Genomic DNA, 25,125 nt, shown 5'->3' with positions numbered 1-25,125 from the left:
CCCGGGGCAGCCCGGGACAGCCCGGCCCGCACAGCCCGGGACAGCCCGGGACAGCCTGGCCCGCACAGCCCGGGACAGCCGGGGACAGCCCGGCCCGCACAGCCCGGGACAGCCCGGCCCGCACTGCGCGCTCACGGCAGCGCTGGCCCAGGGCCCTGCGGGGCTGAGCGGGCACCTCTGACTGCTCTCCCTTTTTTAGAAGGCAAAAATTCCAATTAACTTCTCGGGAAGCAGGATTGGGCCGGGAGCCCACGCATGCTCTGGGTTCCCCAGTCCTTACTCACCGCTCGCAGTCGGGCTCCTGGCCGGGACACGGCCAGGCAGCAGGAATGCGCGGGTGCTGCGGGAGGGTCGGCAGCCCGGGCCCAGCCCGCTCCTGCAGCCCGTGCCCCAGCCGGCAGGGCTGTACGTGCTGCAGCAAACAGCAGCCATGTACGGTACGAACGCTGCCCTCGGCCTGCCGGGCCATCCGGAGCGGGAATGCAGATGCCAGCAGCCGCCTCCCGGGCCGGCTCTGCAGGCAGACCCGAACCCACGGCCACCCCAGGCACGACACGCTATTTATAATGCTTTCAACATTTCACTTTTCTCTGCAAATAATACCTGCTCCAAGTTCAAGTCCAAGGCTTATTTTGCCTTGCCAGATGATCTGCGACCGTCTCATGACTTATTACATTGTTATCGCTGCTAAGCTGAGCAAACAGGGCTGCTAAGTCTATTAATCTTCTGAAACACGAAGTCTGAAACTGCAGAAACAAAACATCTCACTACAAGACACATAAAATGTGCTATAGAGAGATAAGGGGGGAATTCAGTGCACGCTCTGTTAAGTTTTTTCAGTGCCACTGCAAGCAAGACTGACGCACTTTTGCAAGAGCCGACTCTGGATGTAACACCAACAAGTTACATAAGGGAAAAGAAATTCCTTTTACGAGAGCAGCGTGCCCCAGGGCGGACAGCGAGGTACACTTCCCACAGGAAAAGCTGGGCACTCAGCGGGCGCTGGAGCTGCCACCTGCACATTCTCCAGAGGGGCTGATAAAAGGAGCCCAGCCCGGCCCGGCCAGGCCAACCACGGCAGGCTGTGCAGGAGCTCCGAAACACGCCCAGCCCTTTGGGGTTCAGAGCAACCTACCTAGTACACACTGCTTTTTATCCTGTGGAAATCCACTCCTTTCAGCTACTCATATACACCTTGCATATTTATGTACCAAAGTATTTTTCTGAGAAAACAAGTATTTGGCCTATTTGCCCAAAGCAAAGAGAGCACACAGGAGTCACACATTTTATCACAGTGCTCAGATCAGGGCAGCTCCAGGAAGGGGTTTGGAAGGACAGACAGACCCAAGCTGAGCTGGCCCATTCCCCAGGCTGGACTAATGCTGGTCGTGCACTTGCCTTATGGGAATTATAATATGGCTACACAAAACTCAGGCCCAGCTGCATTTTCCTCAGGCCTGGCTGCCTCAGTTTCCCTGTATAACCTGTATATTCAAACCAAAATGAACTCAAACTGCAGGATTTTGCCCCCTTTTGACAGAAGTGCTGTCACCTTACACACCACTGCTGCTCTTACTAATTTGTACCAACAGCAATTTTACCTTCAAAATTTCAAACTTAATCAAGTTGAACTGTAAGAACTCAAGTCAGATTTTACTGAGGATAGATTATACCTATTGCAAACTTATTTTTATTCCCAGCTACTTTGAATAAAGATATTTTGGATTAAAATATTCTTCTATAACAATTACATGCACATAATCTGAAACGTGGACTGTTTGACAGGGTAGAAGTTGACACAAAGTGGACATTTAAAAAATTTAATTGATCCCTTAGGAAAAGCAATTCTTCTGATAGATAGTGGGACTTCACCCTGAGGTCAGCACACATCAAACCCAGCGCCCAAACCGCCCAATGGGCATAGGAAACCTCATATCTGTCAGCCTGCCCCAGCTCAGGGTGCTGCTGTCGCTCTCCTGCTGCTGCCTCTGAAACTACTGAACAGACTTCAGAGCATCCTCAGAACAGCAGAACTTACTGCTGGTCTCGAATGCACGGATCAGGGCAAGCAACATTTGTCTCTGGCTCTTTACTCTGAGCAAGGCACTGACTAGGCCATTGCCCCTGCACAGACTGCTGAAGGGAGAGTGGGCTCCAGCATCCTCACAGGAACCACACCAAGCCTTCACCCCACAACTCGGCACATTACCTCTATTTGCTCAGCTCAGCATGTACTGAAGCTTCATCACAACCACAACATGGTTTTAACAGTCCCTTCTCTTTCCTTGTTAATTGCTGGGAACTCTCTTTGACACTAATGGAATTGCAATTGCAAATATTCACAGCAGAGCAGATATGTCCAAATGTCACTGAGGACAGCACTCAAACATATTTACATGTTTATTCTTTTGGTAAATAACTATGGGGTAGGAGGAAAGAAACGTTGTTTACTTTGCTGCATAACTTGGGAAACTAAGTTTACAGTATATAATTGTTAATAAAATTAAATTTAAAAATAATAAGCATAGGCAACTGCTCTAATCCCTAAGGCACACAAACAGTGGAGACCACAAGTCATGCAAGGGAAAGGAGAGTCCCTGTGTAGGGCTGAGCACAGCAGGACACACTGAAGTGTAGGAATTCCCAGGGAAGCAATTGAACTCTGCCAGATCCTCCCTCTCCCTTCCCTCCGGACAGGAGTAGTAGCAGGAATTTGCTGATAAACTCATAGTTGCAAAAATCATTCTTGGCATGAACATAAATCACAAGGAATGGGAACAGAATTTTTCCTGCAGTTTTACCTTAAGCAGCTGGCCTTAGCTAACATGCTGTTTACAGCATTCCCATCGAAAATATGCCTAAGGAAAACACCCATTAAGCCTTTGAAAGTAACAGTTACCACAAGGCCTTTTACAACCCAACACGCATGACTTCCTCAGTGTCAGAAAATGATGTCTGCAGATTATTATCCACCAGCTCCTGAGCAGGAATCAGCCACTATTTAGGAATCAAGAGGTGCTGAGGCTCATCCCCCTAATTACAGGCATCTCTGTGTCAAAACCACCTCCCCACTTACGCTGAAGCAGCAGAATAAAACAAGTACTTGAAGGAAATGAAAACAGAGAGGGAAGCCTATGATTTAATCTGAGCTGACCATCAGATCTTCATCTACACCACAGGTGTAAGAGCCATCCTGTGGCCACAGAAACCCCCCTGGACAGCGAGGTGACACCATGCGGCTTTGACAGCCTGTCTGCTCCGGGCAGCCAAACCCTGGCCCTGCAGGGCAGCAGCCTCCCATGGCCAGGGCGGGCTCCAGTGTTTGCTGGCACCCATGTCCATCTCCTGGGCATCACCCTTGTGCTGCAGGCTTCCAGCATAGGCGCTCGAGGACAGTCAGAGCAGCACCCGATGCAGGGATGGAGCCGCACATGGCTGGGACATCACACCAAGGCCACGGAATGGGGCATTCACCTGCCCTCCAGAGACCCCTCAGAGGCTGCAGGAGTGCATTACAGATCCTCCCACCCAGGGGGAGCCAGGCTGAGGCAGCTGGGGGATACACCCCAACTGGCTATTGCCCATGCCTGCTTTCAGCGCAGAGCAGAGAGACGCCCAACACCTCTGGTTCCTGCAGTGGCGCAGCCCAACCTTCCACTTGCAGCAGTCCTGTCACCATTGCAGAGAGCACGGGGTTACCAAGCCTTTCATTTCCTCTTTTATCTACTTTAAATTATCATAATACTGCTCCATGCCAGTGGGCCTGCCCAGGGTCAGTGTCACATGCAGCCAGCCCGAGGGAAGCCTGCAACCTGTCCTCAGCTCTCACCCCAAACCTCCCCTGCAGCAACAAGTGCCATCGCTTAATTATTCATTATGCAAATAATTTTCTTGTCACTTTGGAATATGTTGTCATTTCATTAGAACCCCTTCTCCGTAGTGCCAAAAAAATTACAACCCAGTTAAGTTATTCACCATCACTATTCATTACTTCCATCCCTCTTTCCCATAACATCCCTTCCGTGAACCTGCTCTCCTGCACTTCATTACCTCTGTCACCCGTGTCCTGCCTCTCCCTTTCCCTGGATCATATACTCCCCACCTCAAAAAAATCACCAAAAGAAATTATTTCTTTCTAAGACAAACAATCACATATTTTTCCAAGACAACCATTTTACACAAACATCCCTGCATTTTCCTCTTCCGCTATACCAACGTCTTAACAAACTGACTTGTTTGCACCTGCAAACCAAAGTTCGGAATTCAAGAACTTTCTCCAAAAATGAAACAAAAAGCTCTCTTTCCGTCACGCTACCGCGGCAGCCGCCGGGGCCAGGCCGTGCGGTGAGTGCGCACGGGGCGCTGCCGCCCGCCCCGCCGTGTGCTGCTCCCGCACCGCCGAGTGCTGATCCCGCCGGCCTCGGACACCGCCCCGCCGTGCGCTGCTCCCGCCCCGCCGTGTGCGCCTCCTGCCCCGCCGAGCTCCCGCCGGCCTCAGACACCGCACCGCGGCACCGGCCCCGCGGCACCCACCGCCCGCCGGGCAGCCCCGACCCACGGCCGAGCCCCGGCCCGGCGCTGCGGACCCGCCGTTCGCCCCGCGGCCGGGCGGCTCGGGCTCCGAGCTCCGAGCTCCGGGCGGGGACCCGCGTGGGGAGCCCCGCAGCGGGCGCTGCCGCAGGGACGCGCGGGCAGCGGGGCCGCGCTCCGGCCCCTGGCGGAGGCCGGTCGCTGTCCCCGGCCCGCCGAGCGCAGCGACGCTCCCCCGCTCCCCGCGGAGCCCCCGCTGCCGCGGAGCCGCCCCGCAGGGCCGCCGCCCGCCTCCCCCCGCCGCGGGCCCGGCCTCGCCGCCGCACTCACCCGGGCCTGCCGGCGGGGCCCTGCCGGCGCGGCCCGCTCGGCTCAGCGGCTCATGCTGACGGTGCCGCCGGCGCGGCGGGCGGAGGCAGCGGCGGCCCGGGCTCCCCGCGCCAGCCCCGGGCCCGCTTCCGCCGCCGCCCCCGCCCCGCCCGGAAGCGCCGCCCGGCCCCGGCCCCGCCGGCAGCCCCGGGCCCGCGGGGCGCCCGGCCCGGCCCCGGCCCGGCCGCGCTCACCTAATCCCGGTGCGGCCTCCGCGCTCCGGGCGCCGCGGGAGCGAGGGGAAGGCGCGGAGCGGGGCGGCGGCGCGGCGGGCTGCCCTCCCCCGGGGCCGCCCTCCCTCATCCTCCCCGCGGCGGAGCGGCCGGCGCCTCATGAGTCACCGAGCCCGGGCCCGCACACGTGCCCGGCCCCGCCGCCTCCGGCCGGGGGAGGCACGGCAGGGGCGGCCTGGGGGCGGGCGGCGCTGCCCGGGCCCGGCCGTGTCCGCAGAGCGCCCAGCGCGATGGCTCCGGACCCCCCCAGCGCCGTTCCTGAGGACGCGATCCTCTAAGGAATTGCTTCCCGAGGCAGGCAGAGGGACCCTGCTTTCCTCCCGGCTCCCGCTCCTCCTTCATCTCAGCGGGAGCAGCCGATGCAGAGCGGCGTTGTGCCGGCTGCTGCGGGGGCTGGCGGGGCTCGCCCGGCACCCACCATAGCAGCTCCCCGCTCCCGGCCCTCCGCAGCAGCAGCAGCAGCAGCAGCGCAGCCCACCCCCAGCCAACAGGTCCGCTGTGCCCCGGCACAGGGCACGTGTCGGTGCTGCCGTGCGGGCGACACCGGCTGCAGGGTGCAGAAAAGGACACCCGGTAGTCTAGGTGAGCCAGAGGGGTATCCGTGTGTCCCCTGCCAGGACACGCACACAGGGCCATGTGCAAAGGGCTCATCGAACCCCCGTGGTGCTAACCACCTTTAGGAAAGACAAACAAACTGAAAAGAGACAAGGAAAGAGACGAGGAAAGAGACGAGGAAAGAGAAAGAGACGAGGAAAGTGACAACGAGTTTCTCTCCAGTGTCACATATATTAAAAATCTTTTAACACAGACACATGAGCAGAGGGTTATGTTTTGTGAGATGAAGTAATGACAAATAATTCCTTACTTTACTTTGGGAGACAGATTTTGTTACCTGGTCTCAAGATCTAACTCCAGCTGCTTCCTTCATCAGGCTTTTTGTTCTATTTGGCAGCCTGGAGGGGATACAATTAACTTTGCTTTTCTTGTGCTCTAATCACCCCTGCAACGGAGCAGGCAGCACTTTGGAAACAGGATGGGTTTAGTGAGCATCCCTCCTCAGAGCCGCCCAGCCTGGGGAGCATCCAGGTGTGCCACATGCCCGAGGGAGTGCCGGCACCTCACTGGCTGGGAGAGCTGTCTGATACCTGCTGGCTAGCTCTGGTGGCTTTTTGCTAGAAACGGGAGACTGAAAGGACAAAGCATTCCATTTTCTCTCAGAAAAATGTTGTGTTCTTACACTTGCATTTCAATGAAGTTTAATCCAGATCAGAACAAAATCCATGACAACTGGTATGCCATGGTATTTTATATTTACCTGCCTCACTGTGGGGCAGTGCAGGTGTCCCTGGCTGCACAGCCCCGATGGGCCCTGGGAGTGAACATTGTACTGGGCCATTTGTGCTCTTCCTGTTCCCGTTCAAGCACAAAGAGCTCCCTGGGCCATTTCCTCCCTGAGAACCGACATCACCGCTCTGGGCGTTTTCAAAGCACTTGTTCTGCTCACAAAGTTTTTGTACAAACTCCTCCCTGCCCAAATTCTTTCTAAATAATGGCATGAGACAGTGTCTTGGTGCTGGGAGACTGGAGCTGTGTCCTGGGCACAGTGGGGGCATTTCTCACTGTATCCTGAAAAGTGAATGCATTCCATTCACGTCGGTTTATGCAGGCCACAGGGGATCAAACCCTAGGGCATGGATGTCAGGCACAAGCTCTGTCATAACACAATGTCCAGGCAGGGCAGGGTCAAGAGAAAACCGAGAGGAAATTTCAGATCCAGGGGTCTCCCACAACAATCACCACCTGCGATTCCAACAGACTAATTGTCTTACAGCAAAGATAAAGAAATATGCCATTGCACACTCAGCATTGTGTGCTGCTCAGCCCAGAGGACAAAGAGAAACACTGTGTGCTAAGGAAGTTTTTTGAGGGCTGCTTTGTGTTCTAGAGTCCCTTTTTGCTAACTCAAGTGGAGCAAGAAAGAGGAGCTCTCCTGGCTGAGTCAGTGCAGCCCTGGTGCTGTTGAGGTGAGAAGCTGACCTGTGAAATTGGTGCCTGCCCTTCCCTCTGAGCCTGGCAGGCAGCAGGGCCAGTGGTCACCCGGACGGGGCACAGGACCAGTGTGTCCCAGAGCCTGACACCAGGGTGCCTGTGGGCATCCTCATCCTTGAGCAGAACAAACACACTTCCTCACTGCAGGGCTCCCCCCCGTCAGGAGCACAGGGGCTCTGTACCTGGCCTTACACACACACAGAAACCACCTGAGCTCCAAGCCTGTCCTGTGTCATCATTTTATCTCACCAAATAGCTGCAATACAGCAGTCACTAAGTCAACCTACACTCTGATCTCCCTTCCCTCCTTGAGCCTTTATTAAAGGCAGCCACACGAGTTGCTTCAAACCCGGACTGAACACGACTGCGGCCCTGCAGAAGCCGTTTGCTTCCTGATGCCCTTATTTGTGCAACACTGGTGAAGCTCAAGTTCCCCAAAAAGGCCTGACACAAGCTGCAGTGCTGCTGCCGCAGAAGGCCCTGCAGCCTGCCTGCCCTTCCGGAGCCGCTGCCGCCGCTCTGCACGGCGCACGCTTCCCGCCAGGCCACAGCACACTGCTTTCTTTTAATGAGCTCATCTGCATCTGCATTTCTGTAAATATAGCACACACAGTTACGACTTGGCCCTTACACTGTTTTGTCCTTTTGTTTCAAAGCCTCCCACAACTACCGTGTGATATTATTTTTGTTGAAAGCAATAAGATACTTATAATCGCTCCTAGTCTACAAGCACACAAATGAGAAAAATCCACAGTGCAATTCCTAGCAAATAATTGTGATACCCATTATAGGTTTTGCGCTTTGCACAAAGGCAATTTCTTTCCTTCTCTGCAGCAGCTCATGCTGGAGCCCCTCCAGCAGCACCCGTTCACCCCCCAGCCCCATGGGAGCAGTGTGGGTGCTCAGCCCCATGGCTGCTGCGTGTGATCCAACGTGGTGTTTAGTCACAGAAAACTGGCGGGACGTTCACCAGCAGCAGTGGATTTCACGGTAGGAAGCTGAGGGTCGCTCTCAGAGGATTAATGTCATTTCAGCCTCCCATGTGCTTAACCAACAGCCCTCCAGAGTGCCAGAGCGGGGCTGAGGAGCTCCGGGGATGGACACCCACATCCATGCGGAGGGCCAGCACTCACCCCGCTGGGAAATGCACCCAAAGCGGAGCACAGCCATGGCGGGGTGCCTCACCAGCCCTGTGTCCCCTCTACTGCCAGAACACAACAGACGTTAGACCAGCTCACAGGGCTCCTCTAAGCATGTGAGAACCTCTCTCAACTTTTCCAGCGCAGTAAGCACCACAGATGATGAACGGATAAAACTGTAGCAAAAGCAGAAGACAGAGAAGATGCGCATACCGGCGCCATGGCAGTGCTTGTTCCACGTGTCCCTGGGAGCAGGCTGCTGCTCACTCAGGGTGCAGCTCCTCCACGCCACAGGGGTCCCAGTGGACCCCCAGCACACACCACAGAGGGTCTATGGTGGGTCTGACTGCAACTTGTAATGCTCTTCAGAACCACAGAGTTTTGTTACTCATGCCTTGCATAAAAGCATTTACTGTTCATTTCTCTAATAAATTATTCAAGTCTTCACTAACTCAAGATAGCGGGGCGCACATGCAAAAGCAGCACAATGAAAGACTACAACGAAACCGTCCAGCTTGGCAATCAACTCACCGTCCGTCCGTCCCGGCGGCCGCAGTGTCCTGCTGCTCTGGGCACGCTGGCGAGCCCCGCTCCAGGGCAGCGGCTCGGTGCCACCTGGGGCACAGCAGCGTGGCTGGCACAGCCACCGTCCCCGGGGCAGCGGCTCGGTGCCACCCGGGCTGGTGCTCAGTGCTGCTGGGGCACAGCAGCGCAGCTGGCACAGCCACCGTCCCCTGGGCAGCAGCTCGGTGCCACCCGGGCTGGTGCTCAGTGCTGCTGGGGCACAGCAGCGCGGCTGGCACAGCCACCGCCCCCGGGGCCAATGACAGCCAGCAGCTCTCTGCAGTGGTGGCCTGGCCTGGCCTGGGGAAGCGGTGACAGGCCGGAGAATGACACTTACCAAACCTGGGGAGCCAAGGAGTGAAGTGAGCCCTTCCTGCAGTGCTGGCCACGGGCTGGGCTTTGCACATGTATTTTCTTAAGGAAGCAAAAGTTCCTTTCTGCTGGTAGAGAAGGCCACGGCGGAGGAAGTGCTTTGCATGGCGCCGCAGCCCCGCTCGCTGACGGAGCTCGCTCCAGCGGGGACACGGACGCGCGGCTGCAGCCTCGCTGTGCCCCGGTAACCTGCCCGCTGGCAGCTGCTGGGGGACGCGGGCTCGGGCCGCTGACACGGGCCGTGGGCCGCGCTCCCTGGAAATGGGGCAATGGCTGGGGCGTGCCCGGGACTCCTTCCTGCTGCAAGCCGCAGATAACGGCTGCCTGGCCTCGCAGCCAGGGGCTTTCAGGCCCATTTTCGCTCTTTCTGCTGGGGTTACCACCAGCTCCAGGCTTCCAAGGGCAGCCGCCCTTCCACCCAAAGCTCTGCTGCACTCAGGGCCAGCTGGAAATGTCCCTCGCGAATACCACGGGGAAACACCATGGTGCCCCACGTTCACTGGCCGTGCCAGCTCTGGTACACCGTGCAGTGGCTCCCGCCTGGCATGTCCAAGGTGGGCATGGCCCAGGACAAGGGGTGTGTGGCAGTGCTGCAGGGGAAGGGCCGTGTGGCTCGGCTGTGCCAGCTGTGCCCTGCAGCCGGAGCAGGGGGCTCGTACCCGCAGCCCCCGTGCCAGCAGCAGAGCGGCCTCTCCGGAGCCGGGCCCTGCAGTGCCGAGCTCAGACCGTGCTGCAGGTGCAGCTGGAGGTGCAGCACGCGGCTGAGCAGTCCCCAGGCGCTGCTGAGGGAGCCTGCAGCCAGCACGGCCACGCACAGGATTTCCTGTCATTTCTTTCCGCTCCTGCCCCAGTGTCCCCCTCTGCTCCTGCCCTGCAGAGCGCTGCTGGGTTCACCATCCCACCCTACGGGGGACTGCAGGAGTGGAAGGAACAGCTCTGCACGAGTCCCTGAGCCTGCTCGTGGCATGTACCAGCCACCAACAGCCTGGCACGGCCCAGCTGGGCCCCAGCACTGGCAGCAGAGGGGGGGGAACAGGTCTCTGTGTCTGCACAGCTTCCTCACTGAGGCTGCCCCAAGAACTGCCCTGTGTGACAAAGACAGTCCTGAGTCCTGATTTCAATCACTGATAAATAATAAAATCAGTTACAATAGTCACCTGAGAAGCATCCATTCCTATTACAGAATTTTGTGTTTTGTCAGGGATAGGGATGCTCTGCATCAGGGGTCTCTTCCCATCCTGAAGCCTTTTCCAAGCAGAGCACAGGCACCCTGGTCCCTTCTCTGGGATTCCCAGAGATTCTCTAGCTTGGTCAGAGTAAAACCCCCAATAAGGGTTAAAGGTACCCGGAAATCTCACCCAGAGAGATACAACAGATAAAATTTCCCATGGGTGTCAGCTCTCTGTGCAGAAACCCAACATCCTCAAGGCCTCCATCAGAAAAGAGGCCTCTATGGAGAGGGGCCCATGTCTATCTGAAAATCTTGGGTGAAATGACAGATTTCTCCTTTCTCCTGATGCAGCTGTGGCACTGCCAGGCACAGTGAGCTGCAAACAGCAAACAGCCCCATGTAATGGGGCAATGACACGATTACCCGAGCTGCAAAGAGAGCAGGGCCCACCCGCCTTCCCCGCGCTGCCAGACGTGCAGCAGGGGGAGTCTGCATGCTCTGCTGCACGGGTAAAGCTGCTCACTGAATACTCCTCACAGACACGCTCCTTGGCACGTTATTACTCAGGCCTGGTGTGCTCTGTGGCGTTGGTTCTGAATTGAGATAAAATGTGTCATCAGCCCCAGATGTACAGGGTGAGCACTGGTGGTGGCACAGATTACAACGCTGCCCAGCTTTTTTCCTTTTTTTGTTATTATTCTTAAAGAGTCCAAAGCCTGAAGTTTTTCTTAGGCTGCAATTATTAAAATAATGAGTTCCTTCAGAAAGGCAGCAAGGCCAGCCCGTGTCATGGTGCTGCTGAAGGGGTTTCTGTTCCCAGCATTTCAGGAGCTTTAATTCTTTCTCATTAAAGCTGACAGTGTCTGACCAATTGCCCCACTCTGTCCGTCTTATTATTTTTCCAAATTTTGTTCACATCTTTGTTTTGAAAAATAACGATTGTTAAAGTTTTCAGGGGCAGGAGCATTTTGTTTTGTTTGCAAAGGATAAGAAGTCTCTGGTTAATCTGTAAGAGATTATCTGAATCAGAGGAAGTGTGGGAAACATATGGACAATCTCATCTCTCCCTCATTAGGAGATAAAGTGTCCATGCTCCTCATTTCCATCCCAGCATTGGAGATAACAGCTTTGCCTTCCTGCTGGATATCGTGTCAAACAGATCCAGATTGGAAACAAAGGTCTCTCCCCTGATACGGGAACCAGGAGCAGGATCCTCATGTTTTTATATTAAACCCCTGTGTGAAATAATAATAAACTGACCCTTTTGTACCTTCTTGTGTAGTTTAGGCAGCTTTTGTATTTTCCGTGGGGAATTGTGTCACCAAGGCAGATCTGCCCTGGGCACGCCGGCCTGGCTGGCACTGGGCAGGAGTGGGAGCATCTCAGCATCCCTGAGCTCCATCCCAGGGAGGAGTGCTGCAGTCCAGCATAAAGGGGGAGGAGGTTGGCTCAAAAATAAAATAAAACATGTAAGTCCCAAAAGTGATATTCATACGTAAATGCAAACTGCACCAGGTGGAACAACGGACACTTATTTGCTTTGTTGGGCATTTTTCCCTTTCAAAAGGTAGATCCCAAACAAGTGATGCTACTAAAGACATTCCCGCTGTATTCTTTACCTTTTTTTTAATTTTTTTTTTTCTTTTTTACTAAATGTACCTAGGTATAAAATAAAATATAGTTTTAAGAAGTTTGCAGATTTTCAGGCCTAGGATTTTTGAATTTTCTTTTCCAATTCTACTTGTTATCATCCCAGTGCCTGGCCTAGCGCCAGTGGAACTCCCCCCTTCCCTGCCTTCCACAGCCTCCCTGGGCTTCCAGAGCCATGGCCCATTCCTGCCCGCAGCGAGGCGGCCAAATCAAACATCAGCTCCTGGGAATGTTGCTGGTTTCCCTCGCATGCCCTGGGTGAGGCTCTGGGCTGGCCGTGCACAGTGCCCGTGGTGCTGCGGCACGGTGGGGCACTGCCCGCAGCTGCCCCTGCCCGGAGCGGGTGCAGGTGGGGCTGCACCAACTGCGCACCTCCTGCACCTGCTGTGCCTCCTGCCACCTCCTGCACCTCCTGTGCACCTCCTGCCACCTCAGCACGCCTCCTGTGCCTCCTGCCACCTCCTGTGCCTTCTGCCACCTCAGCACAGCTCCTGCACCAACTGCGCACCTCCTGCACCTCCTGTGCCTCCTGCCACCTCCTGCACCTCCTGTGCACCTCCTGCCACCTCAGCACGCCTCCTGTGCCTCCTGCGCACCTCCTGCACCTCCTGTGCACCTTCTGCACCTCAGCACACCTCCTGCCACCTCCTGCGCCTCCTGTGCACCTCCTGCCACCTCAGCACACCTCCTGTGCCTCCTGCACCTCCTGCGCACCTCCTGCGCCTCCTGCACCTCAGCACACCTCCTGCACACCTCCTGCGCACTTCCTGCCACCTCCTGCCACCTCAGCACCCCTCCTGTGCCTCCTGCGCACCTCCTGCACCTCCTGCGCACCTCCTGCACCTCCTGCACCTCAGCACGCAGATGGCATCTCCAAACCAGTGCACAGCCAGGATTTGGGCGCTTTGATCCCATCTCCAAACTGCCATCTCAGATCTGAGCTGCCCAGCTGTGGGGGGCACTGCCTGTCCCCTAAATGACAGAGGCATCAGCAGCTCACAGCCACATTTAGAAACAAAGAAATTCTTCAGGGAAAAACCACAGCCAACCACCTACTAGTTACTCTCAATATTTAACCCAAAGCACGGCTGCTGCTGGGCAGGAAACGCTGCTCTGGTGAAAGTTGTGGAGTTTCACCAAAGTATCCCTTTTGCTTCCAGAGCACTTGTGCATCTGTGACCCAAAACAGCCACGTTTAAAAGTATTCTGCTGTGAAACTGCCAAGGGGCACAAGTGGAAGCACAAGGTGAGTCTGCCTTCACACAGAACACAGTAATTCCAGCCATGGAGACATTTCCAAAGGACAGCAATAATGCACAGCATCACTCTTTATAACCCAGCCACGCTCCAGCATGGGCACAGACCAGCAGGCAGTGACAGGGAGCAAGTCCCCTCTGCCAAAGGAGGACATGAAAATTACATTTCAAAGTCTGGTTTAATTTCTGTGTGGCCATGGAGGGTTGTTGCTGCTTGGCCTATGCCCACACTGAAATATTACATATAAGGAGAGAGGCAGATGTGACTTAGTGACCCGTACATTTTTAGCCAAATAACGAGCATGTGATATTCTCCCATGTTTTAGCAAGCCCCAGCAGTGCCCAGCTCCAGCCTGGCACCGTTTGACAGCACCCTGTGTGTGCTTGCACGGCGGTGTGAGTGTCACAGCCCTCCACCGGCTCCGGCAATGCCGAATCCGCGCCGCTCCCTCTGCGAACGCGGGGCTCGGGTGCCAGGAGGGGAGCGGCGTTCCTGCCCTGCCAGGGCCCGGCCGGGGGCAGTGCCAGGGCAGCGGGCACGGCACGGAGGCAAAGCCGAGCAAAGCACGGCCGCGGCCCGGCGGCACCGGGCGGGGAGGGAGGGACGCGGTGTGTGTCGCCAGGCTGCCCGCAGACAGCCGGGGCCGGGCACGCCCTGCCCGGAGCGCCGCGGGGCCGGGGCCGGCGCCCAGCGTGTGCCCGCCGTGCCGGGCACCGGGGCCGGGAGCTCCGCGCCGGGGCTCGGCACCAACGCTCACACCGAGCCGGCGCCGGCCAGCGGGGTCCGGCCGGGAGCGGCCGCAGGACCCGCCCTGCCCCAGCCCGGGCACAGCCTGGCCGGGAGAGCATCACAGCCCTGGCGGCTGCCCTGAACCCGGCTCTGGCACAGCCGGGCCGGAGCGGAGCCGCACACCCCAGCCCTGGCCGCTCCCCTGACCCGGCTCAGGCACAGCCTGGCCGGAGCGGAGCCGCACACCCCAGCCCTGGCCGCTCCCCTGAACCCGGCCCGGGCACAGCCTGGCCGGGAGAGCATCACAGCCCTGGCTGCTCCCCTGGCCCCATGCCGGGCACAGCCGGGCCGGAGCGGAGCCGCACACCGCAGCCCTGGCGGCTGCCCTGAACCCGGCTCGGGCACGGCTCGGCTCGGCTCGGCTCGGCTCGGGGGATGCTGGCCACAGAGAGGATGCTCAGCTGCGTGGGACAGCCAAGACTCTCCGTGTCCCTGCCTGGGTGAAGGCATTGCCTTTTTGGCACACTTTGAAGGGATGCCTAAAGGCTTCCTCCAGCCTTGCAAACACTCCAATCAATCTATCTTTCTGTCTCTTCAGGAAACCACAGTCCCCAGTTTCTTGAGAAGACTCTGCTAATTCACATGGGTCTAGTTGAGACCTACTTTCAGACACATCCTCTGCTATCAGACACCCTCCAAACAAGCATTTTATTGCACATTTTCCCAGCCTGAGGAATTAACCAACCAGATAAAGATGTTACTACCGTGGACCAACTTCTCTGGCTGACAGCCCTCATCTGGATGCACCAGCCCCATCTGGTCAGACCCAAGGCAAAATAATCTGAATAAAAATATAAGAAGGTGACAAGAGCATTGTTTCTGCCTTGCTCTCATCAAGGCCGAGTCAAAGAAGACAATTTCAGGGTTTTCTTCTGTAATCACACATTGCTCAAGAACTGCCAACGGGATGATGGGCCCCCAGTGAACCAGAGCAGGGTGACCAGCACAGCCCCAGAGAGGACAGACAGAACGCACCTCACACCTCTCTCTGGCACAAACCAGGAGCTGCCATGAGCCGCTGTTCTACGGCACAGCTGTTCACAGAGCACCCATCCCCTCGGGCAGTGTCCAGGCTCCTGGCCCTATTCCAGCCCCTCCACAGCCTGCCATGCCACGGACAGAAAACCTGAGCAGTGCCCAGTACAGAGCAATTGGTGCACTGGGCATACTGGGATGCAGGGTGACACCACCAGGGCCGGGGTTAATGATCAGCTCGTTCTGTAAACACCAGCTGCTTTCTCTAACTCGCTATTTGGAGATGCACTCTTTCTAATTAAGTAGTGACTATAGTTACGTGTCGTAAAAATCAGATTGCAAATAATTAATCATTAGGTCATGTTTTAATTGGGTTATTTTTAGTGAAAAGGCATCCTTTGTCTCTTGTGGTTTTGAAAAGTATATAAAGAAAAATATGAAAGATACTATTACAGCAGGAAAGAAAAATAAATAAGAAGTGGCACATCCAGACAGTGAGTGCATTCAACAGGTTTGCAGTCTGCATGTTACAGGCATGAACCAGAAACTTGCTTTAAAATAAGATTTAAGGAACCCAAGGAATCAAAATCAAGTCTGTCATGCTAAGAAATACTTTTGAAGAAACTTACATTTGATGCTATCAGTACAACAGGCTGAATCACTGTAATGATAGGCAGCAGCTTTCAGAAAAACTGATTTCTCTGCTGTAATTCAATATAGGAATAATGTAGCTAAGAGGAACCATTTAACTCTGTTTATTTTTATCTTTATTGGTGTAAAGCAATACTGGGTACTACATAGAGTGGTCTGAAAGGCATTTTAGGAGGTAAGCAGGCTTATCCTTCCTCACACAGGCAGCTGGTCTGGAAAAGCTGCGTTCATAAATATGGCAAAAGCCACACCAAACCCCTTGGAAGTTTGTATGTCACAGCAAGCAGAGGAACTGTTAATGAGAACAGGATAATTGTAACTAAACATTAATTCCTCTGTATTTATTTTGGTACAAGGTCAATTCTGATGTTATTTCTTCCCTTGCCAAGTTATACCAAACACTCTGCCCAAAGGTGTTGCAGGCAGGAGAAAACAAAGACTGAATTAATCTCTGATGGGAACAGGAAAAGTCATTTTGGGATCCTTTGAGGTTACTACTGAAATCCTTCTAGGAAATGACAGAAATCAAAGCAGAGGAGAGAGCATCTGCTCGTCAGCTCCAGCTCCATGCACGGGATGAGGATGGAGGAGGTGCACTGGTGGCAAGGCAGGGATGGGGCTGGGACAGGCACTGGGCTCACAGCCCCCTCCTAAACACAACCCAACCCTGCATCCAGAGGGCCTTCGTGGAATCAAGCCATCCAAAGCGTCCTGTGACACTTCCCCCAGTGAAGCACAATGAGCAGCACAAAGCATCACCGTTTTGTAATGATTGCCCTGAAATGCACAACAACTAATTAAAAGGAAATAAGAAAAAACACCCTGAAAGACAAATGGGCACTGAAAGTAATTTGCTCCCAGGGATCAGGGAAAGCTTATTTCTCTGTGACAGAACTATACACACAAACCTCAGAGAAGCCAGCATTTCTTAGGGCAGTCAATAGCTAAAACATTCCCTGCAAAAATATTGGGTTGAAATACACAGAAACTAGAATATCCCCATACAGCATAAAGAAAAATAAACATTAGGGTGATAAAGTACTTCCTCTCCTGTCAGAAATGTATTGCTAGATATAATATCATGGCAATTGAACCTCATACATGAGGTTTTCAAATCCAGGCCCCTGTAGAAATGTGCTGTAACAGGATGGTGTTTGTTTTCCCTGGCTGCTGCTCACCCTGGAGAGCCCCCAGCCATTGTGCTCCTGCAGGAGGAGGATTTCCGCCAGTAAACCTGCCAGGGAGCACAACCAGGCGCCCCAGGAGCTGCATTTCCTCAGCAGAGTGGGAAACCCCTCGAGTGCCACGAGCTGGCCAGTGACAAAGGCCATGCCAGCAGCCCAAGCCCCCCGGGTGAAGTCGTGTTTGTTCTGAGCCCCTGCGTGGGCTGACCAGGGGAAAGGAGCTGTGGGGATGTCTGAAGGGAAAAAGAGAGAAAGTCCCGATTGCTTTATAGCTACCATTCCAAGGATGGAGGGAGCCCATGGGAGTACTCACACAGCCCCAGCCCTTTGCCAGGCCAGCTGAGGACACAAATGCCGTGTGTCCCTGCCGTGTGTCCCTGCAGAGCCCGGAGCAGCTCCAGGCAGGGACCCTGGGCTCACAGCTGCTCCTCGTACCTCCATTTACAGAGACATTTCCCCGTGGTTTCACTTGTAACCCAGCTCAGGGTTGGTTTTTTGCACATTGCCTCTCAGTTACTCCACCTGCAGAGGCCTCCCTTCGCCCCTCCTGCCTCAGCACAGAGCAGCTCTCCTCACGTTGCTGCTCATTTCCCATAAACCAAACTGGGTCCCTTCATTTCTCTGCAGGAGCTCCTGGTTCCACCTGGCTGTCCCACCACAGCCCTACACCACAATGCACATACAAGCTCTCTCTCCAGCAGATCACCCAACCAGCCTTCCCCAAGAAGTGCCACATTCTGCAGTAATGTTTTCTGCTGTAACTTTAGTTACAAAAGAGACTTTTGAGAACTGTCACCTCATTCTTACCTGCTCAGCCTGCTCCTTCCTTGTGGCCCCCACCGGCACAGCCCCCAGGCAGCACAGGGTCCTTGTGCAGGCAGGAAAGCAGCACCACAGCCCCTGTTTAACCCTTTGGGCCCCACATCCTGTGTGGTGGGGCTCCTGGGGCAGGTGGGACCCATTACCCCCTCTGGCCCCTCACCTGGACACTGCCCAGCCCTGCATCACCTGGCTGGGGAGGCAACAGCTCCCTGTTCTCCCAGCTGGGCTGTGCCAGCTCAGCCCCCACGGTCCCATCAGAAAGAAGCAATTGGGCCAGCAGCACGGGGGCTGTGTCTGCCCCTGAACAGCATGCACCAGACTGGGCAGGCCTCTGGGAAGGAAGAAGAATTCCTAAGACCAAGCCTTGGAGAAGCCAAAAGCACAGGATTTATTTCAAAAGGCAGTGGGCAAACTGATGGGTTGCTTTATTTATAAAATAATTGCTTCATCTGGACGGTTGTGAGACCTTCCATCCTGTGACTCTTATGTGGCTGTGTCAGGAAGTGAGGCAAGAGTGCAAGAATGAACAAAGCAGCATTTAAATGTTCCACTTCACTTATGTGGGTCAAAATCTCGATAAGACACAGAAAGCTGAAAGGAAAATGAGTCCTGCAGGCGCCTTGCTCTGTCATCCCTGCAGTGCTCTGCGCCCAGGTGGCAGTGTGTTCTGCTCAGACCCTGATGCTGCTGATCCAAACGCTGCTGGAGCAAACAGGTGAAGCTCCAGGTGTTCCCATGAGTGTGCCTGCACACCTGGCTGCTGCCCAGAGACCTCGGGGGGCTGCAGGGCTGCCCTCACCTCACCAGCCAGAGCACAGGCTGCCCAGAGCGTGAAGCTCCTCCCGGGCTCCAGGAAGACTATTTCCAGCTCATGTATTTTTAGAAAGTGAAAACCAAATTGAAACCAAGCAGAAGTATTGGTATCTTCATTACTGTCAACGTGAGCAGTTAAACTCTGTATGAGTGACATGGTCAGGGCCCCTGTGCTGGGGCCAGCCCCTCGCAGGTGCCCAGGGCAGCCGCCCCTCACACAGCACTGCTCTGAGCCCACAGCCCCTGTGTGGGCAGCCTTGCTCTTCCCTTACAAATCATTATTGTTATTAACACACTGCAGAGCAGCAGCTGCTGTGGCACAGAGCACTGCAGAGAGCTGGGGCCAGCAGCAGAGGCAGCTGAGCACAGAGCTGGGCAGTGCAGGGCAAAAGGTGATGGGAACAAACCTGGGAAATTCCCTCTAAATGTCAGGAAAAACACATTTTACACATTCCAAGCTGCAGAGGACCTGAGGTTTGGTCGGGTTTGGAATGAATAAGAAATAGATGCACGTGTTTTCTCGTGGGTTGTGAGTTCCCTGCAAGGATGGGCTCCTGCAGCTCGCACTAAGGGCAGGCTGAGCCCAGCCCGGGGTGCTGGCCCTGGGAAAGCGCCTGTGGGGCTGCAGGGAGCACCGGGGCAGCCCCAGCCCCTGCCCTGCCCTCACCCTCTTCCCAGGAACAGTTATTTTTAGGTCACTTACCGCCACTAAAACATACTTGGACTGTTTTCAGGCTGACTCACAGCTGAATTCCTGTTCTGGAGGCATTTTCAGTCCACACCCAAAATAAGGAAAGACAAAACAAAATGAAACCAAAAAGGCCCTGTCTGAATCAGAACCAAAGCCTGTGCCCAGCTGCGCTGATGCCAGTGCCTGCAGCCCAAGGGTGGCTCTGCCTGGGGGAACCTGTACCCACCTTGGTCCTGCTTAGCCCAGCTCAGGTGAACCTGGCGGTGCTTTGGAGCTTTATTAACTGAAATTTCTCCAAGTACCACTCAGGAGTTGAAGAATTAAGCAGAGAGGAACATGCATATGGAGCTTGAATGTGGTGGTTTATATTATCTTTTTTATCACATTTTTAATTGCAAAACCAGCAGCATCACAGTTAATTGTGTAATGATCAGAAGTTTCACTCATTAGTTTAGGGAAATAGAAGTCATGGAAGCTTTAGAGGTTGCCACTAATTCAAAGGTACAAACCAAGGCTGTCCCAGAAGGGGGAAGGACCAGAGCCCATCAGGTTTTTGAGTCCCTCTGAGGTGCTGGGCTCTGTGTGGAGCAGGGATCAGGCAGGGACTGGCTCCTCATTAGCTCCTGGTTCATTAGTGCAACTGCTAATGAATTTGAACTAAGGTCTGAGTTCTGCCTCAGGCTATAGGTTCCACGGGCACTTACAGACAGCTGTAGTGAGGCTAGGTAGCTCCATACCCTGGTGAGGGCTGTGTGAGCGCCCCTGTGAGCGTGCCTGGCTGTCCTGGTGACCCATGAAGCACGTTTTGTCCCAGCCCAGGCCCGGGTTATGGCTCAGAGCAGCTGTCTGAGAGCAGCGTGCTGTCCCTCAGAGAGCTGCCTTGATGGCCTTTGATGGCAGTATCAGTGGGCTGTGGGGCATCCCACTGCTGGCCTGTGGGAGCGAGCTCAGCATCCCTCCTGGCTCGCTGGAGGCAGCTCAGCAGAAATCTCCTGCACAACGAGGTGACAGGTGCATTTAGAGGAACACAATCAGCTCATACCTATTCTATTGCATAAATAAAGTTATCTAAAACAATGGCACATTGCTGAATGCTCTCCCTCAGAGAGTTTCCTCCCAGACCTCTCCCACCACAAGGGGTGTGCTCACTCATTCACCTCCCAGTGGCTGTCAGCCTGCCCAGGAGCTGTCTTGTTTTGGCCATCAGCATCTCTCTGAAGTGGTCACCCATCAGGAAATAAAAGACGGGATTAATGGCGCTGTTTAGGAAGGCAAAGGGTCTGGTGATGATGTAAGCAGTGGTGATGACTCTCTGCGTGCCCCCAGAGACGTTGAGGGCCGGGATTCGGGAGGCGATGCGCACGTTGCGCATGACGTGGTAGGGAGTGAAGAGCAGGGAGAAGGTCACCACGGTGAGGATCACCAGGGTCAGGGGCTTCTCCAGGGTCAGGGCGGAGCGGATCTGCTCGCTCCTGTTCTGCAGAAAACAAACCATCTTCAGGTAGAAGCAGCCCATGGTCAGGAGGGGAATGAGGAAGCCAAAGACGGTCAGGAACATGCTGTAGACGAGGCTTCTCACGGGGTCCCCAGAGCTGGCGTAGTCAAGGCACTTGTAGTTGTTGGCAGCTGTGACAGGCTCCAGGAAATACAGCAGGGGCAGCAGCTCCAGGATCACCCCGATCCACACGGCAACAGACACCGCCACAGCCGTGTTCCTCTTCTGCAGGATGTGGTCCCTGAAGGGGTGCTTCATCAGCATGTACCGGTCAACGCTGATGACCATGAGGAACAGGATGCTGCTGTACAGGTTGGCGTGCAGCAGGAATCTGTTGCTGTGGCACAGGGTGCTCTCTGCCCACTGATCTTTGGAGTAGCTGTTCACCAGATTTGGCAGAGTGCACAGAAATAGCAAATCTGATATGGATAAATTGAACAGGTAGACGTTGCCGCTTTTCCATTTTTTCAGGCAGAAAACATAGCCAAACACCACGATGATGTTTCCAAGGGCACCTATAATGAACTCAAGGCTGTACATGGTGGAGAGATAATACTTTTCCAGTACTCTGTTTGTCGGAAGATGGCCACTGGTCTCGTTCACAGCCTGGAAAATCACAAGAAAAAGAAATAAACACCAAACCCAAGTAAAAGACCATAGCACAGTTATTGTTATATCATTGCTGTAATCAGTGAATGCAGCCTGCAATTTCCTTCCAGCCTACAGGGTAAGTAGATAAGTGACCTCAAATATCTCTCCCACACGGGACTGGTACTTGCAGACACTGATCAGAGTTACAGAAGGAGATGAAAACTCGCCCGAGCAAAGACCTGTGTGAGGAACTCAAAGTGGGAGCATCACCTGAATGAAGGCATCAGTCACAGTGTGCCAGCTTGGCCAAAGCCAGGGCAGTACCAGGGCCAGGTGAAACCAGCCCGTGGGTGCCCTGTCAGAGCCTCGTGGAGTCATCTGCCCCTGTTACCCAACTCCAGTCCCGTGGGTCCTGCCTCATCACTGAGGGGCTGGTGAGGGATGAAGGCAGCAGCGCTGCTCAGAACTGGCTGGGGAGCCAGGAGAGATGTGTTTGTTAAATTAACCCAGCCCTTAATTGAGCGCTTTGTGAGCTGTGCTGCAAACTGGGTACCAGAATGGCACGGAGGATGGAGCACATCTCCTGTGCCTTCTGCCAAAGCTTCCTTCAAAGCTGCACCACACATGAGCTTGCTTTCTTTCTAAAGGCTGGTTTAAAAATGCTTTCATCTCCAGGGAAGGAAATAGAGCAGCATCTCAAGTGTTTACTCCCTCCCTCCTCAGCAAAGCCACCTGTCCCTGCCACAGGACACAGACAGCTTTTGGTGACAGCCTTGGATAAAGTGTCAGCAAACAACTGGAAAGCAGGGAAAACCAAATGCCAGAAACTGGGATATAGATCAAAACTGAACTCAAGCTAAGCTTAAGCATTTCCAAAGCTGTTTTGGTGTCAAGAACTTGCTCACAGGTCTTTGTCCTCAAAGCAGAGATCAGCTGTATTTCATTTGGAAGGGAGATGATGAGGCAGAGCAAAAACTCCATCAAGCCATTTCCATCAACTCTCTACACTTACTGTGTGCCCCCCAGGAAACAGAAATGCTACAGAGAGCCTTTACTCTGCTCAGACCTCACCTGCTGAGCCCTGTCTGCTCGGTTCTTGAGGAGAAACTCAACACCTTAGCGAGATTCTAGTCTAGAAAGCACATCCCAGACATCAGCAATTTAAATAGCGACAGTAATTGAAAGTTCGGTATGGACAGATGCAGTAATTGAAAGTTCGGTATGGACAAGAGGCAGTAATTCAGAAGCTGTTAGGAAAAGGCTGATGGATCAGTTTAAGGCGAGAAGGAAGAGCAGTTGGAGCCCCCCCAGAAGCGCAGGTGCCATGCAGGGTGCCCACGGTGGATGGAGCCTTACCATGGCCGGGCCGTGCTGCCTCGCCGCGGGTCCAGCGCAGCTCTGGAGGCGCCGCCGCCTCTCCCTCAATCATTAACGACCAGGGCAAGGCGGATCTGATGCCAACAGCACTTCCCCTTGGCAGGAACCCGCGGGGAGCCAGTCGGGGAGAGGCACCCCCTGCTCCCATCCCACGCCCCGGGACAGCCGGGAATGCAGGAGGGCAGGGCCGGGGCAGGAGGAGCACCAGCTCCTCATACAGCAGCACCAGCTCCTGATAGAGCAGCACCAGCTCCTCACACAGCAGCACCAGCTCCTCTCCTCACACAGCAGCACCAGCTCCTCATAGAGCAGCACCAGCTCCTCACACAGCAGCACCAGCTCCTCTCCTCACACAGCAGCACCAGCTCTTCTCCTCACACAGCAGCACCAGCTCCTCACACAGCAGCACCAGCTCCTCATACAGCAGCACCAGCTCCTCACACAGCAGCACCAGCTCCTGATAGAGCAGCACCAGCTCCTCTCCTCACACAGCAGCACATCACCGCCCCACAGCTCCCTGCTCTACTGGCATTGCCGTAGAAACTACTGGCAAAGATAAAAATACAATAATGCTGCTAATGCGGAGTGACCACACCCCACAGCCAATAATTGCACCCCTCTGCCATGGGCAGGGACGCTCCCACTAGAGCAGGCTGCTTCAAGCCCCATTCCACCTGGCCTTGAGCATCCTCAGGTATGGGGCAGCCACAGCTTCTCCACCTTTCCCTCCCCTTTATTGTGATGTACTTCACAGTTAGCAAATATTAACCCCATTAATATATATAAAAAGCTATTGTAGCTTTTCTCTGTGGACAAGGCCAATAAATCAGCTCATATTTAGGCATTACCGAAGCTGATTTGAAATTTCCCCCATGGCTAATAACCGACACTGGCTTCTCATTTACCGCCTTTTAAATATCTTGTTCATTCAGGCAACTGCTGTTGCGCTGAAGGATAAAATAGGGCTGAAGAAATGGAGCATTTCTTCCTTCCTGCTGCAGTAACTCCTCAGAAAACTGGTGAGGGAGCAAGAAATGCTCATTTCAGTAGGCTTAGATTGGTCCCTGCTTTACAGCTCTGTGACCATTGCCTCAGTTGGTTGTACTTCTAAGCGGTTTTCTATCCCCTGGTTATTTTGGGGCTGTCCCAGTCACACACGCTGGTGTTCCATTGCCTCTCAGCAGCCCTGTCCATCAGGAGCACCTGAGCTGGGCTCAGCACGGGCTCTGTGCTGGCTGGCACTGCAGGCCTGCAGCTCCCAGTGCTCCTGCCAGGGCAGGCTGGGTGCTGCTGGGCTCTGATGGGGCTCCAGCCCGGGAACCAGCAGGGACCCCAGATCTCCATGGGGTGAGCAGTGGGGGCAGCCTTGGGACCCTCCCCGAGCCCTCCTCAGGAACAAGGGCCCGGCTGAGCACACCAGGAGCAATCAACCAACACTGCCAAAAACACCAGAAACACAAGAGCACTGTCCAGTTCTGGGGCTTGGGGTTTTGGGGGTGGTTTGTTGGGGATTTTTTGGGTTTTTTAACCGGTGTAGTACTGCAACAAAAAGTTAAGGATTCTTAAGAAAAGGGTGATGGGGGAGCCCAGATTGGTGGGGATATTTTGAGGATGCTTCATTTCCTCCTTGACTCACCTGCAAGCATGAAGCCCCTCTGTTCACGCAGCTCCCACTGCACCCTGTGGCAGGAGCGTCTGTGACCAGTGTCCCTGTGCTTGGGCGTCCTTGGAGGGTTTGATCTCTGCACCCAGAGCTGGCTCATAACGGGGTTGTGAACCCACCATGGCGAGGCTGAGCTTTGTCCTTGACTGCCAACCACCAAACCCCATCCTCCCTTCAAGGGAAGGCTGGTGGAGATGTACCAGAGCCTTCCCTTCTGCTGGTTTGTCTTGTTTTTGGTGTGGATAAACTTACTGCAGCTCCAGCCTCTCCTGCCAGCAACATCAATAGTGCAGCTTTCACTGCCTCGTTTTGTGCCTCACCAGGCACTTCCAATCCCAAAATCTATTTTAGGAACCTAAACAAAAACATACAGCCCAATCAATCATGAGCCCATATTTAGGTGTTGGTGCTTAAAAGCCATTTACTTCTGGTTCCAAGAGCATCCTATAAAAACACACAAGGGAAGGTTGGCAATCTTTGGCTGGCATTGTTTCTTAGAACACAAATTTCTCTCCTGCCTTACAGGCAGTGTGCCTGGCAGAGCTGATGCCTGAGCCACGATGGAGGAAGCACAGTGCCATAGGTGGCAGTGTAGATGGGGAGGATGGCCCAGGTCTGCTCCAGCTGGGCTGGCACAGGCTCCTCCAGCAGCCCCGAGGGGAGGCAAAGCCACCTGAGGCCAACACCTCAGCCCAGGGCTGCCCTGACAGCAACGTGCCAGCGCCGTGGGCAGGAGAGCA

The 25,125-nt window shown here is 54.7% G+C and overlaps 1 protein-coding gene across 1 annotated transcript; it reads right to left on the bottom strand.

Moving 5' to 3' along the window:
- Nucleotides 1-20,412: 20,412 nt before the first annotated feature.
- SUCNR1 (succinate receptor 1) lies at nt 20,413-22,774 on the bottom strand. Its single transcript, XM_058031358.1, has 3 exons — nt 22,702-22,774; nt 21,517-21,584; nt 20,413-21,360 (listed from the first exon to the last, which is right to left on the bottom strand). The coding sequence occupies exons 1-3, from the start codon at nt 22,772-22,774 to the stop codon at nt 20,413-20,415; spliced, it is 1,089 nt and encodes a 362-aa protein (XP_057887341.1).
- Nucleotides 22,775-25,125: the final 2,351 nt, after the last annotated feature.

Source organism: Melospiza georgiana, chromosome 10 (genome assembly GCF_028018845.1).
Source record: "Melospiza georgiana isolate bMelGeo1 chromosome 10, bMelGeo1.pri, whole genome shotgun sequence".
Classification (NCBI taxonomy): Eukaryota; Metazoa; Chordata; class Aves; order Passeriformes; family Passerellidae; genus Melospiza; species Melospiza georgiana.
This window is presented reverse-complemented; position numbering and strand designations above follow the sequence as displayed.